Consider the following 16041-nt stretch of genomic DNA (forward strand, 5'->3'; position numbering starts at 1 on the left):
GTCTCAAAATTTGCACCGATCCACTTTAACAGGCGATCCAGGTACAAAATTTGTCCGGACTCGTGTAAACGTAGCCTCAGATTTCAATGAACGGCCCCAACTAACTCAGGGTGAAGGGTGGCCTCGTCTCCCAGTTTGGAAAAAATAATTCGTCATTTCCCCGATTCGCCAGTCTCCACGTGCCCAACCAAAACTCCGCGTCCCCAGGTCCCCACGTCCCCTGTCTCCCCTTCCCCGTCCCACTTTCCGACACAGGCTAACTGATCTGTAAACGTGCAGTCGGCTGAATTTCCCGTTGACAGCTGTGATAGTTTTCTGTAGAGAGGAGGTTTAATTACGAGTGAAATATTTCTCCAGGTACCCAATGAACACAGTTTTTTTTGCTTTTGGATACCAGGCCATTTTTGCTGATTTTCGTGTCTTTGGTAATCTGATCTGATCTATTGGAGTTCTGTTCCTCGTAATTTTGCTACTAATTCAGTAATTCGACGGAGAAATAGGCTGGCCGGTGAAATGAATGAATGTTAACTGTTTTCTGCAAAAATCCCTTTTGGCCTCATGGGAGATCGAGAGTCTACCGCTTTGAACTCAAGGTGAGAGTGATGGGATGATTCAGGTGACGAGATTCTTGTCAACCACAGATGAGAAAAAGTGTCAAGGAAACTTATTTTGAGTCATCATCCCTCACTCGTATAAAAATAAAGTTAATAAGAGCTTTATTTGTTGATTGTTCCCTTGGCTGACTATAAACACACGTGCATGTACTTGTCTGCACTGTTTGCATTTTATTTTGTTTTGTTTTTTTGCCTTTCTACCAAAGGTGATGGTGATGGTTTGTTTTGAAAAATAATAATACTTGACAAAAATGCCCACCCTTAATGACCAAGTTGTTAGTGGGTCCTCAGGTCAAGACAAGCAAGATCTACAACAGGCCTTACTAGATTTGCTAAAAGGAGACCCTGACATTTTGAATAGAGTTGTGAGTACATGATTAATAGTAGAGACGTTTGATACTAGTAATAATTATTTCGTAATAATTATTTACAGCCACTCGACTTACCAATCTAGTGGCTGCTTTAACTTCCTTTTCAAAATTACGTAAACATCAGGTTTTCCAAGGAGTCATAAACAGAGGGGAAACTATTTGCATCACAAAAGGTTTACTTATGCAAAACCTCTTCTATTCAGGGCAACCATCAGAATACCCCGCCACTATTGTTTTTGAAGCTATTCACATGTAAATTGGTGGCGGGTATTCTAGAGGTTACAAATTACTAGTTTCTAAAGAAACTGTGATGCTTCGTCGTCGGGAGAGTGAAACAGGAAAGTTTGGTTTTAGTATCAAGTGTGTTAATAAAAATCGTTCATGGTGGTAATTCAGCCTTTGTTAACACATTCGATAAAACTAAATTTTCCCGTATTCTAGAGGTTACCTATTCTGTCAAGAAGCTTGAACTTGACTTTGCCTGCATGGAAAGCTGCTATAAAAAAACATGACACCTAGAGATTATAACAGATGGTTGATTTAAAGCATGGATAAAATAAATAGAATACAGACTATATGTATTCAGGCAGAGGGACCATAGGTAACTTTGGTAGGCCATTGAACAATATCTTTGCCAAAATAATTGGAACTGATCTACTATTTGTTACATGAAGCTTTTTATTTTTCTCTATTGTGCATAAGTGTAGCTAAAATTTTTAACCATCAAGTATCAAGGGTTTATACCTGAGGCCCTGCCAAGGTGGGGGTGGGGGGAGGGGTCCCTTGTTGCTTGTCTGAATTTTAAGAGGTCTTGTGTCGGTGTCTTTTGTCATTGTTTCATGTTGCTGTAACCGTTGCTGTTGGAAATTTAAAGAAAGGATGTTGTTTGTCGCAATTTCACTTTAAGTGCTGTCACTACTTTTTAGTCCATTTCACTTGTCAGAATTTACCCTGGCAGTGCCTCATACCCCTAGCATGACCTTGTGAAGTGGATTATGATCTTTACAGCTCTGTAGCAGTGCTTACTATTGGTAACCAGATATTGTGCGACCAGAATTTGTTGACTGTTTCATCAGTTTTGGATTATGGTCAGACATCATATTGATAAGCAAATGTGGAATTTATTAACTTTTGTCACCATTGCGTTAATTTATTTTTGTAAGTCATTAAGAACATATTAGACAGCTTGTTGTTGAGTTAAGGACAGTGCCTACTAATTCAAAGATCTTTTTGCCCCGGTTTATGATTATGCAGGAAATGTAGATCTTAACAAGTGTTATTGAAATCCAAACAGAAAATTAGGGGTAACCACACATTTTTCAAAGATAATTCATGAATAATACTTGTAAAAAGCTTTAAAATACAAAGCAATGTATGGTGTTCTTTTTCAAATTGAAGCTTTAATAATTATCTCTGAAAATGCATGGTTACCCCAATTTTCTTTTTGGATACCAAGAGTACTTACTGAGATCTACTTTCTTCGGATAGTTTTAAACGATGCAAAAATTGCATTAATAAGAGTCACCGATAGGAAACCCGACTATCTCGAGATGCGCAGAACGTATGCGCAATAACAGTAGTAGGCACCGTCCCAAAGAAGGCCCATTAAGTACCCAATGTGTACTGCAATATTCCTAAAGATTGAACTTGTCAGTCTGTAAGGTGAATTTATAATACCACATCTGGTCAAAACAGTGATTTGAAGGACATCCTGCTAACCAAGAAAACATATTTTAAAATGTCACATTTTATGACTATTTTTTCACGTTTCTGAAGTTTACATGTTGTTGACTGTCATGAAATGACCTTGCTCCAGGTAAAACAAAGTGTTGGTAGCAAAGATGATAGAAAACAGAGAAGTTTGTCAGCATCCAGAGACAGTTGTCAGTTGCAGACATCAGACAGTGGTAAGTCAGAGTTTCTTGAAAGTTGCTGTTGCAAAAGGCATCACCTGGTTGATTTCCTGGATCTTTTCCTGGGATTACAATAGCCAGCAGATTTGTGTAGTGATCTCCATGCGGCTTTGTAAATGTGAACTTGCGAATACAGGGGTTTCAAGGAAATTTAAACTTGGTAGCTGGTTTGATTGGTATATTCAGTAACCAACTTTTATTATTGTCAAAATGAATTTTAATCTTAGCTTTGAATCGTTGGCTGTTGATACATTATTGAAACTGCCGCTTATATTATGGTCCAACAATATTATATTTGGTTCTTTAAATTAAAGAAAACGACAAAACTTTTAACTTTATAAGACATGTTTTGACAGAAACTTCTGTCATCTTCAGTTGATGAATGTACAAAGTGTTAGAAGTTGAATTTATAAGTAGGAAAAAGTGCTACTTATGCCTAGTAACAATGAAATGTACAAACTAGTTCAATTTTGAACTTTCATATGTTTAAGATTATGATAATGAATGTTAGACAAAATTGAGCTGGTCTAAAAATTTTACACCAAAAAAAAAAAAGATTGAACTACAACACATATAACTGGCCCAGTACCCAAATTAATAATAATTTTATTTTCTAGATGAAAATGAAGAACTTGACTTTGCTTGGAACACTGCTACAAAAAACATGACACCTAGAGAACTTAACAGATGGCGGCAAAGTCTTTTCTCTGTTTATGTTGGTCATTTGCCGTGGAATTTTACTAAGGTATTTTTTTCATATGGCTGATCTAACATTTCATTGACTGATTGTGGCTACCATGGAAGTTGTAAAGTTGATTTATTCCGTGGCTCAAAATTTCTTTTAATGAAAACCAGTTTATATAGTTCACTTTCCCTTAATTTTGTTTTGGAAAATAATAATGAAATTCAACCCAGTGAAAAACAAAATACTTGTACTAAGAATAACATTGAATTTGAGTCCAACACAATTATTGCTGTGAGAATGTCTCAAGCTTTTGGTTCGATCATTATCTCCATGGGAGAAGACTGGAAGTCCTAACTATATAGATGCTATATTTTATCAGAAACCCATAAGGGTTGAAACGTGTAACGGCCCCTTGTGTGCTGGGAAACAAGCTTCTGAATATTCAATTTGCTAAGTACCATATTTGGAACAACAAGAGCGAGGGGTTTCCAAATATGGTACTTAACACTGAAACATTCAACCAATCAGTTCGAAATGAATATTTGGAAGCTGTGAACGCGCGTTACACGTTTCAACCCTTATGGGTTTCTGATTTTATCCATTATTTACCCATTGACTCCTTAACGAGTAAAATCATTGGGTCTCACTCCGCGGAATTTTGGTCCAGCAGGAGTTCGAACCTAGTACCATCAACCCGCCAAGCAGTTTACTTAATGAAAATGATTACTGGTAAGTGCATAATAATCTCTCTTTCCCAGCAAGAACTTATCCAGGTGTTTGGTCGAGTTGGTAATATACAAGATGTCCATGTGAATCCAGGAAAACAAAGTGGTCACACCTATGGGTCAGTATTGGTGTTTATCACTTGCTTGAGAAAGTTACCAGTATTCGTAATAACAGGGATGAGGGGTGCATAGGATTCTATTTGCAAAATCTGAAGTCTTGTCTCACTTTTCCTAAAGTAATCATTTATTTGATAATTTATTTTTCCTTAGTTGCATCTTGCATTTCATTGCCTAATATATAAAATTACAGTATATTTTATAAATTTTATTTATTTGATTCTATTTATCAGCAAAGTTTGCCCTAAGAGAAGCACTCATCAAGAGGGCTCACTTCATTTTAATATTAAGTTAGTGATGGCCCGGTAATAAATGCATGAAATTCTGTGCTGTGGTTTTTAGTAAATTTTACTAATTTGTTCCTGGTCAAATATTTTTGAAAGCAAGATTTTGTAAGTTACCAAAAGTGCAGTATTTTACTGCTCATATTGTTACTGTGCAATAAGAAAGCTTGGTAACTCCTCTTTCAAAAGACTTAAGGTGGATTTCAGGTAGGTCCCAATTTATCTAAAGGATGCCGTTTTGGCATTTTAAGCTTGAATTAATATTTTATATGTAAGCTCCCAGTGATGAGCTCACTTTGCTCTTCGGGCAAGGATGTAATGTGAATATATTTAAATAAAAAGATAAAAAAAAAAAAATTAAACAAAGATTCCGCTATTGTCAGGACAAGGACTGAAAAAAGACAAGTCAACCATTTTCTTCTTCAGGAGTCTTCTCCTAGCTTGATTCTAAAACTTGTTTTTCCCTCCAGCTTAATTAATTAAGTGCATGCTGTTAATACTTCATGCCCTCATTTAGTCTGTCCTTTGGTCATTTTTGCTAGTCGCATAATGCCATCTGTTGCCTTTGTGGTCATGCATATTACTAATCTAAATCACAAGGCAACATTACAGACATACTTTAAATAGGAGTACAACTTTCAAAGTTCATGATTTATTATTGCTTCACTGTTGCTATTTACCTTATCAAATACAAAAGTTTGCAAAGGGATAAAATATTTGAAACTGAAATTCAATGAAATGTTTAATATTAAGATAGACAACAAAAAGCCAATAATAATATCAACTATTTGAGACTCATACTTTATACCTTTCTTGACTGTCCTTTGTCAAAAATACTCTTCAATTAATTAAATTTATACCAGTTCACATCATCAGTAAGCGGACAGCTCATCAGAAAACCACTTTCTCTTGAACATTCTACCATTTGTGAAGTAAAATGTAAAATGTATCGGCAGACCAGTTTCATAGGAAAACTGTAGTCTGCATGATTTTACGTCAAAGATAAACCACAAGAAAAGTCACAGTTCCTTAACCAGATCCCTCAATACAATTCCAGTAGGAACATTTTCTAGAATTTACCTCAGATATTCCAAAATGAGAATGTGCATTATCCTCCTAAGTTGAAAATTATTGGATATAAATTAATGTTTTGAGACAACATTGGTGGTTTTGTTTGTTTTGCACAAAATAATGCTGAGCTTGTTTCCAGTATACATGCATACATTTGGTTGTAATATTCTGTTTGAAGAGAGTGTTTTAAAAAATAAAATGCTGGAGAGCATTCTTCATAAGACTATGACAAATAGGCATAATCATTTTGAACCAAATTAACATTAGAATAGGCAAAGAAAATATTGACAAACAGCTGCATAGAATACTTTTCTAATTCCCACATTCCACAAATGTATGATATGGACTGTTTCTGTGCTGGTGTTGAGATGGAAAATTTTATGAAAATTTACAATGATTTCAAACGGCTCAAAAGTCTTATTTACTTTTCCCTTTCGAATTAACACACCTCATTTGCACTAACATTAAGTTCTTCAAAAAAATCTTTTTTCTGCACTAAAACAAGAACAGGACATTCACATGCTGGTAAAGCAAATTTCCATTTGATAGAACTATTTGTCTTTGACATACAGTATGAATCAAGACCCTGTTCAGATTTGGTGCCTTGCCAGTTCTCTATTTTCCAAAGCTCCATAATACACTTTCTTTGTCCCCAAATTTTGCACGAAGTGTTGTTTTCAAATGCTCTTGGGGACACTATATTCCCAAGAGCATTTGAAAACAATAGTTTATGCAAAATTTGGAGGGCAAACAAATGTCCACAAAGTGTATTATGGGGCATTCGAAAATAGAGAGTAAAACAGATTTTGTTCAGACGGCTACAGCTATACAGTAGTAAGCCCAAAATAGGTGTTAAGTACATTCAATTTAATATTTCTGTATTTTTGTTTACTTAATACCAAAAATTGTGTCCCCCTTTTTCGGTAGCTCCCTTGTACTGGGGGGAAGGACTAAGGAACTAACAAAAAACTTGTATAGTTCACACTGAGGCGACATGTAGCAGGGACAAAATCACAACATGTGCACACACATGAAAATGTTGCAGGTACATGTCCCAAGGATATGTTGCAGCGACATGTCCCCTCATGTGGGCTGATACTTTTATGATAATTGTGCAACACCAATTTTGGGGTGATTTTGTCCCTGTGACATGTCTCATGAAGTTCAACCTGTCACAGGTACAAAATCACCCCAAAATTGGTGTTGCACAATTATAAAAGTATCAGCTCACATCAGGGGACATGTCGCTGCAACATATCCTTGGGACATGTACCCGCAACATGTTCATGTGTGTGCACATGTTGTGATTTTGTCCCTGCTACCATGTTCCCACTACGCAACCCTGATGCATGTCGCCTCAGTGTGCACTACACACCGTTTGTTGCTGCAACGTGTCCCTGCAACATGACCCCTCGTGTGTGCCCACATTTATAAAGGTTTGCAGAGACTAGCGCTCATTCCTGATGAGAAGGTCACATGACCAAATAGAACTAAAGAATTTGTTATCCTTTGAAAAGAAGGCAAAATCATGCTTATGTTACTGGGTGCAGTTCAGTCAAAGTTCACTTAAAACCTTACAATTTCCAGTGAGACCTTATACAACACCAAATGCACCCTTCTCTGAAACTTATCATGTGACCGACAACAAATTAAACTACTCTAGCGATTTAACCTGCGATTAAAAATTATTGGTAGTTCCAAGCTAAAACATTGCTGTTTTGTTGAGTCCCCCCTTTGCCATTCGCTTCGGTCGCCGTAAATATTCATCGATAGCTCTGATGCAGTGTTTCCAAGTGTTAATTTTTTCGTCGGACGTGATGCCGTAAACTTCGTACACGGTCTCCTTCACAAAACGCAGTCGGTCTGGATCGACTGGTTCTTTTCCTCGCGTTCCCGTGCAATTTCTGTTCTCCAATTCAGAATGGTCGAAAATATGCCTCAGTAACTGCACGGCAAAATTTCCGATTGAACAGCTCTTGCACTTAATTTGGTTGAGGTCTTCTTGAGATATGTACTTGGGAAGAGCTTTACGCACGGCTGGTGGTGCGGGAACAACGTCGGTTTCGTTGTCAGAACCAGGTGATGAATCACCGCTTGAAGCAACTGCTTTCCCCTTCAAGGCAGCCAACGATGGCGTGCTCGAATTTAACGGAGCTTGAGGCCGTGTTGGAGTGTTAATTGGGGTTGTGTTCTCCTCGCGCGGAACTGAACAAGGCTGATCAGCTGGAAGTTGTGCGGCAGCGGAGGGTGGCTGCTCGCCTCGCGAGTTTTCATTGCTATTTATCATGGAAATAATTGGAGTGACGGTCACAGGCGCAGGAACAGTGTTCTGGTTTGGAAGAGAACCTTGTAGTACTGGAAAAAACGAAAATAGTTGCTCCATGCCTCGCATGATCTTGTTCTGGTTCTGAAGTATTGTCGCTTGGTTCACCATGATGGCGCGTTGATTTTCCAATATGGCGGAAAAACGATCTGGATTCATCGATTCATTGGGATCCATAGCCATGTTTGTTTTTGCCGGTGCTTGCTGAGTATCTTATTTCTTGTATTCTCTTCCTTTCAAAAGCGAAAAGGTGTTACGTTTGCCTCTCAAAGAATTAGTTTTGAAGTTGTTTCCTTCAGCGAAGCGCGAGTAAAATGGCTTCCACGAAAGCGAACCGCGAGTAGACCCGCGTGACTCGCTGTTGATGAACTCACGTGGTACGCGCGCAAACGAGGGTGTGATCGGCTTTGTCACATGAGTAGACAGGATAGAATGAAACGTAAATAAGGGAGTTGTTTTTTTTTTTTAAATAAATAAAACTATTCTACTTGGTTCCTTTTGGCAGATAGAATTAATTTTCAAACACAAAAATGTAGTAAAATTTGGGGAAAAAAAGTATTTCTGATTTTTTGATAAGATAAAAAAATATATATTTTATTGACATAATTAATTTTATCAGTATAGTTTGGAGATGCATTAAAATGGTTGTGATGCAATTACAGAAAATTAGTGACTCTTCTATTGAGGGCACTTGTCATTATAGGGAGTTTGGGATGCTTGTGCTAATTACAGAGGTCATGACAGGGGGTGGGGTCCCGTGTCACTTGTCTGAATTTTAAAATGACTTGTGTCGGGTTTTAATTGGCTCATTCTCGGCCTTGACGTCACTGTCGGAATTTTTCTGGGAAAGGATGTCTTTTGTCGGAATTTCATTTTATGTGCTGTCGCTACTTTTTGGGCCATGTCGCTTGTCGGAATTTACCCTGTCAGGGCCTCATTACAGCATGACTATTCTGGGGGTGGGGGTTAGGGAGTAAGGGTGAGGAGTATGGGGTGAAGGTTTCAAAGGCTGAAACAACCCAAACCTTTATAGAAATGTTAACCTTAGGCCTAAACATATTATCTAAAGCATATTGTTTAGATCTAAGGTTCGCATTTTTATATTTAGGTTTGGAATGTGTCAGCTATGGTACCGATTTAATGTTTAATATATTTGAGCATGCCCTGGTCAAATTTGCACAATGCCCTTGAAAGAAATTTAAACTTTCATGCAATGTAAAGATCCAATAATATTGATTAAATATTTACAAGCTGCAAGTCACTTCCCAAAGTAAAGCATCTGAAAGTTGGGTGAGAACTAGTGTTGCTTTTTTGTTTTGTATCAAACTGGGAAGATCTGATACCACCATTTTTATGCAAAAGGCCACAAATAAAGCTTGTTGACAGAAATTACACCCTAAGATAAAAAATAATTTCAGAATTTTACAATAAATAGGGAAATTTTATGAAAATCTGTTCAGTGATAGAGATGTGGATCTCAAATTGGGAGATTCCAAATTAAAACTTGGTTTGAGTCTTTGCATGTATCCCTAACCCTCCATTTATTGCATTAAAGAGAGCTTCAACGTTGTTTTAATGTTTATAGACTTAAATCACATGTTATACCATTACAAAGCCAGACGTGCCATGAAAGCATTTATACATTTTTGGTTCTAACCTAGTTCCAAAGCAACTTATAGAGGTCTTGTTGGAATGCCCCTGCAGACCTCAGAATAGTATTTTTTCTTTATTGATTGAGAAAAATCTCTTCAGATAAGGCAAACATTTTTCCATTTTCAAGTGAAGCTATGATCTTTGCAGTTATGAATGCAATTTTTGCAATAGCGTAAAATTGTCTGGCGTTAAACAGAGTAAATTCTGTTAAGTTTGTGCACTCCCGTGAGTCAATGCTTCAAACAGTTAACTGAAAATATAACCAACAAAATATCATCATGATCCTCCCACCAAACTGGACAATTTATAAAGCTATAGGCCACTTTGGAAAATACCATAATAATCTTCGTCTGTCCCCCCAACATTTGCATAAGCATTGTTTCCAGTGTCTCTTGGGACTAACAATGGTCCCAAGAGAAAACAAAACAATGCTCATGCAAAATTTGGGGGAACAACCAAAGAGTGTTATGGTATTTTCCGAAGTGGCCTATTGTCTCTCTCAGACATCTGACATCTGAGATGCCGGTACAATGCAGTTAAGTGCAAGGATGTTCATTTTGTCTATAACCTGAACTTCTTATATACATTTATTATATAAACACCAATGAAATACCAAGTGAGCTTTTGTGGGCAAACATGTTATCTTCACATGTGAAAAGATCACTGTTGCTATGGTTGCATGTAAAAATGGATGCCTTTTGTGAATAATTTTAATTAGTATATCTTTGGTGTTTATGTAATAAATAGACTGTTACATGGCCGCTTAGAGATACGAGATTTCTTTTCTTGTTTTGAAAAATATTTCACTTATTCACCGCAGTCACTTGTGAAATATTTTTCAACACTCTAGGAGCAATTTCGTATCTCCACGCAGCCATGCAATCTCCTCTATTTCTTTCATTCATTGAAAATATTATAATAGTTTGTGGTTTTGATATTGAGTCTTTTTTATGGAGGTTATAGGGACATTTTTTCCCCTCACTTACTGCCAAGTTCCCTACATACATAAGCTGATACTGTCACAATTTAAGAGTGCTAGCTACAATCTTGGACAAAGAGGGTTGAGAATACTAAAAACAGGGGTTATTTTGCACACTAAGTCCTCAATATCGCACATTATTTTCCATCCCTCCCCCCCTCTACAACCAATGTTGATAAGCCCTGGTTCGACATGCTTTGTTTCGTCTAGCAACGTTGATCAGGGGGGGGGGGGTGGGGGCAAAAAGCTCAGAGCTTCTTTTTCATACTTGTGATCGGAGTTTAGTCCAAAAGCAGAGTTTTCTCAACAATTTTGTCCAAGATTGTAGGTAGGCCAATAACTCAATCTTTTCTTCTATTAGATGTAGAGATAATTTAACTTCACATCTAGGTAAATTCTCTGTTTTGATACTGTAGGTTCGTAAGGTTTTGCACTCTGGATGAATGCAATGAAGCAATTTCAGTGTTGCATGGACATGTTATTGGAAACAAGAACATTATAGTGGAATATTCCAGTGACACTAAGGATAGATTGGGAGGCAAGTCAAAGGATATGCCTGTGGACAGTAAGTTGTTTAAAGAGTGTAAAGTTTTACCAATTTTCTTAGTTATGTGATAAAACCGATAAAACCTCCCAGCTGCTTTGGTCAGGTTCATTTGCGGCACAATCACAGTCATAGGACTGTCCTGCTGGGAGGACATGTCCTGGATGGTGCAGTGGTGACAGCACTCGCCTCCCACCAATGTGGACCGGGGTTTGATTCCCAGACTCTGCGTCATATGTGGGTTGAGTTTGTTGGTTCTCTACTCTGCTGCAAGAGGTTTTTCTCCAGGTAATCCAGTTTACCCCAGTCTCCTCAAAAACCAACGTGTCATTTCATATTTGTTGATTAGATTTCTGTACAGTGCCTCAGTGCTAAAAACACTTGACACTTAAATGAAGTTCCTCATTATCACCATCATCATCATCATTATCATTGGGTTCATACCTCTTTCAGGTCTGGGTTTTTGAGGCCTGCTTATAACTGTTTAAGTTGTTCATCTAACTGCCATGATCTTTCTTTAAACTTTCAATTCACTTGCATTGTGCAGTGAGTGAGTGTTAAATAGTGTCAAATTTCACTTGTTCTAAGAATCATAAAGTATTTGGTTGTTCTGTAATGTTTAAAAAAATGAGCATCAGTGTTTGTAGATCCATTAAAACAAGCCCCTGCTGCAAGTTTTTTTGAAAAACATATCCCACAAAAAGCATACAAGAAAAACAAGCCAAGCCTCATTACTCTTCTTAATATGTAAAGAATTCTAATGAGGAGTGTTTTATTGGGTTATTAAAAAGCTTATGTACGTGACATTTTATCGATATTTTGACAGGCTGTTAGGCTCATGAATTATTAATAAGTTTTGAACTTTGTTTAGCAATTTATTACCCTGAGAAAAGAAACAATATTGTCAAAATGAATTAAGAGACATTACAGAGCACAGATGCAAAAAAAATTTAAAATAAACTGGAAAGCTCACGAGTGACTAGTCTTCTAAGACTACATGTAAAGGCTTCAAGTTGATTGTACATGGACCTATGTAGTTGGGTTGGGGTTAGTGTTAAGAAACATAAGAAACTAGTCAAAAAGTAAATTACAATCCAGTCAAATTGTCTTTACAGGAAAAGACAGTCTGTTAAAAAAACATTTTCCCAGAGTGCAACCGTACCACCACATGTCTGATGCAGAAGCTCAAGAGAAAATGATGCTATGGAAATTGCGTAGTTCTGTAGCAAGGCAGATATCTTCTGCGAGAGGATCTGCGAAGTCTGCTGATACAGTTGAGCAAGGTACGTCTTCAATATACCGGTACTACAACCACAATGGTTTTAGCTAGGTTGTAAGAATAAAAGGGCAGAAAATTTGCACATTTATATGCATTTAAAGACAAAATATAGGCTGTTTTTAGATGGCTCTTTTGTTGCCATGGTAACCTGCAATGTTACTTTAATGAGTGCATCTTGTTAAGCATTTATTGGTGTTTCATATGGCATCATAACATTACCATTAAGTAAAAAAGTTTGGTAGATTCAATTCTTCTGAATGGTACAGTTTGTTGAAAGCATTAAAAGTGGTTTGAGCCTCCTAAAAGGGGTTACCGTATGTCACGTTATTTTAGATTTTTTGGGGAAACCTTTAGTTTTTTTATGAGCTTAAAACTCGAAAATGGTAATGTGGAATTCCTTTACTGATAAATTATCGTTACGTCACAAACAAGATTATTCTGAAAAAAACAGCCATAAACTTGAAAAACGTTGGGCAGCCTTTTTTCAAGATTACCAAAATCAATCTGTTTCAATCTGCGTCCATTTGTGTGCATCCATGCTTCTCTTTGTTTTTGTTGTATTTGTTTTATGTTGTTCAACGGTTTTAAGTGGTTATTGCAATGTTTCACTCTACTTTTTGGGCATTTTGGGTGTCATGAAATTACGTCATTTTGCGTGACAATTTTAGCTCCTTTACCTTTAGTGGACACTATTGACTCAATTTATACGTAATCGGTTATGTAAATGCTAATGCGAAAATGAAAGCAACATTGGACAACAACAAAAATTGTGAATAAATAAATAAATAAATAAATGAATAAATAAATAGATAAATAAAAGGGGTAATCCGGCCTCACAGGCTTTGAGTCAAAACCCACTAAAGTTATATAATATAGCACTGTTTGGGGACTCCATTGCCATTCATCAAAAACGTGAAAAGGAGATTACAGAAAAGCTTTTAACAACCAAATACAATAAAGAAATCATGCAAGTAAAAGAAGATTTGTTATCTTCATCACGAAGGTTTTCCAATGGTCTCCCATCCAGGCACCAAACCTATCCAATAGGGCTTACTTAAATGAAAATATGAAACTGTTCGTAATCGGAACACAAGAACGACAACAATGAGACTCACTTAACATTTCCAGCGTCTATCACCTTAGCTCAGAGAAGCAATCTCTCCAACCACCCTCATAAGTTCGACAGATCGACATATCTTTTTTCCCTCTGCTGTTGTCATCTCCCTCTGGAGTGGTTTTTCCATGGCTGATGTTAATGTTGAGTCTGTTACTGCCTTCCAAGTGAATGCTTTGCCAACCATAGGACAATATTGCATTGCAATGTAAATATTTATATGTTGTAATTAATTTAATTTTAATAAGGCATTTATTTATTTATTTTTGTCCCTGTTCTATTTCGTTGCTGGCTGTTTTAGTATCCTGTACAGTCTCTTGACTTCCAGGATTATTAAATGTGTATGTAGACTATGTGTGGTCACGTGATACCAGTCACATTGGCATACATGGAGGGGTGGATGGTTGTACAGTTTTATGGTGACAAAACCCAATTTTCTCACACAGATGGGTTGCCATATTTTCTTATTACAATCTCGTCCCTAGAGTCCGCTTTTCGCTTGGTCAGCACCAAGAACACAGACTCTGGCCACTTTCAATTTATGCACAGTCGTAGTGAAGCTCCATTATTGTAACCGTATACAACCACTGTTGTTTCAAATTTCTGAGCGTGCGTATATATAGCCGGAAGTCCGTGATTTGCGGACTTCCCCCCCTCCCTGCCAGGGGTGACATTGCTTTTCTTACCAATGGTACTCCGTGTACGCACCTTGGGCGCACAGAGCTCGGCTAACAATTTAGTAAATTTGAATGAATGCTGAATGGTTGGATACTGGAAAACTTCATTTCCTTCTTTGGAATCCACCAAAACCATCTAGTAAACCGTTAATTACTCTTTAGTTCCACAGGAGCTCATCTTTTTGTGCATTAGGAAGGAATTAAGGCTTTCTCAACAGAAAGATCATACAGTTATCCACCCGTCATGCTACAACACAAGCAAGCAATTGGTTGCATATATGTCAACTCTCCTGAATTATCCAGGAGTGATCTGGTTACTGAACAAATCCCTGCTGTAAGCTAATAATTTAGTCCTAAATTTTCCCAGAAATCCACAAATTTCTGGCTTCCAGCTGTGCCAACTTGTGAGTGCATTTATGCAGGATTTCATGGCAGTAGATTTTTCTTGCATATAGTTACAGAATCTGAAGTAGCTGTTTTGTTGCAAGGTCCTTGGATTCAGGAAGATTATAAATGTTAGTGTTGAAAAGATGAAAATCATACCTCCGTTAGTCCACTTTTTCAGGTGTACAGTGCAGTTCAATACTGGGGTGACCCCAGTCAATTTTTTTGTTGAAGTGGGGAGGGGTGGAGTTAATTTAGGGGGTATCAAGTTACTTGGGGTGATGGGTAGATAACATGGAGGGTTGATACAAAGATATAAAAGAGTTGACATCTCTGTGGTTGGTCCTAAGTTACTTGCAGGATTTCATGGCAGTAGATTTTTCTTGCATATAGTTACAGAAGTAGCTGTTTTGTTGCAAGGTCCTTGGATTCTGGAAGATTATAAATGTTATTGTTGAAAAGATGAAAATCATAACTTCCTTAGTCCACTTTTTCAGGTGTACGGTGCAGTTCAATACTGGGGTGAGCCCAGTCAATTTTTTTGTTCAAGTGGGGAGGGGTGGAGTTAATTTAAGGGGTATCAAGTTACTTGGGGTGATGGGTAGATAACATGGAGGGTTGATACAAAGATATAAAAGAGTTGACATCTCTGTGGTTGGTCCTAAGTTACTTGCACTGCTGCAGTTGCTTTATTAATAATTATTATTGTTGTTGTTATTATTATTATTATTATTATTATTATTATTATTATTATTATTATAAAGAAACTAAAACTTTGTACCAAATATAGAATACTCAGAGCAATAAACCATTACTCATTTCCCTGCAAAAACCCTCAATTTAAAATTTAAAATCTCCAAGCGATGATTTCACTTAATAACATATCACCTCTGGAAAATAAAATAAAATAATCATCATCATCATCATCATCATCATCATAATAAAATATCTATTAGAAGAAAAAGATTAATATCCACTCCTACTTTAAAAATATGACTTACCTTAAGCTCTATTATTATTATTTTTGTTAACATGGACAAAATCCGGAAAGAAAGTGATGTACGGAAAATAACCGAGCATTCAAGAGAGTAAAATTGCTGCGAAGTTCTCAAAGCGATTGTATATTCGCACTGTCACGTCGTTGCGTGACATTTCCGACAAGAACTGAGTCCTGATGGAAGTTGGATCAAAACACTGTTGTTTGTTTACGTTCGTGGTCTGCGATGCATGACGTGGGCGTGACATGCGTAAAAAAATGCGCAGTAGCAATTGGCGCGAACGTCCTTAATAAACCATTACTCATTTCCA

General features: G+C 37.1%; 2 protein-coding genes across 3 annotated transcripts in view; one reads left to right on the top strand and one right to left on the bottom strand.

The window, feature by feature from the left end:
• Positions 1 to 229: 229 nt before the first annotated feature.
• LOC137998857 (uncharacterized) overlaps positions 230 to 16041 on the top strand; it is a 25744-nt gene continuing 9932 nt past the window's right edge. The window contains exons 1-7 of one of the 2 annotated variants that reach the window (XM_068844698.1): positions 230 to 357; positions 821 to 979; positions 2802 to 2892; positions 3516 to 3643; positions 4342 to 4427; positions 11152 to 11300; positions 12395 to 12562. In XM_068844698.1, the coding sequence (XP_068700799.1) occupies positions 866 to 979; positions 2802 to 2892; positions 3516 to 3643; positions 4342 to 4427; positions 11152 to 11300; positions 12395 to 12562 (736 nt within the window). In that variant the 5' untranslated portion in view covers positions 230 to 357; positions 821 to 865. Of the gene's footprint in view, positions 358 to 459; positions 594 to 820; positions 980 to 2801; positions 2893 to 3515; positions 3644 to 4341; positions 4428 to 11151; positions 11301 to 12394; positions 12563 to 16041 lie in introns of those variants that run through there. The other variant, XM_068844699.1, reaches the window with a different exon arrangement.
• On the bottom strand, positions 5013 to 8463 carry LOC137998856 (uncharacterized). Its single transcript, XM_068844697.1, has one exon. It carries the CDS (start codon positions 8284 to 8286, stop codon positions 7483 to 7485), a length of 804 nt encoding a protein of 267 aa, XP_068700798.1. The 5' UTR covers positions 8287 to 8463; the 3' UTR covers positions 5013 to 7482.

Source organism: Montipora foliosa, chromosome 4, assembly GCF_036669935.1.
Source record: "Montipora foliosa isolate CH-2021 chromosome 4, ASM3666993v2, whole genome shotgun sequence".
In the NCBI taxonomy this organism is placed as follows: domain Eukaryota; kingdom Metazoa; phylum Cnidaria; class Anthozoa; order Scleractinia; family Acroporidae; genus Montipora; species Montipora foliosa.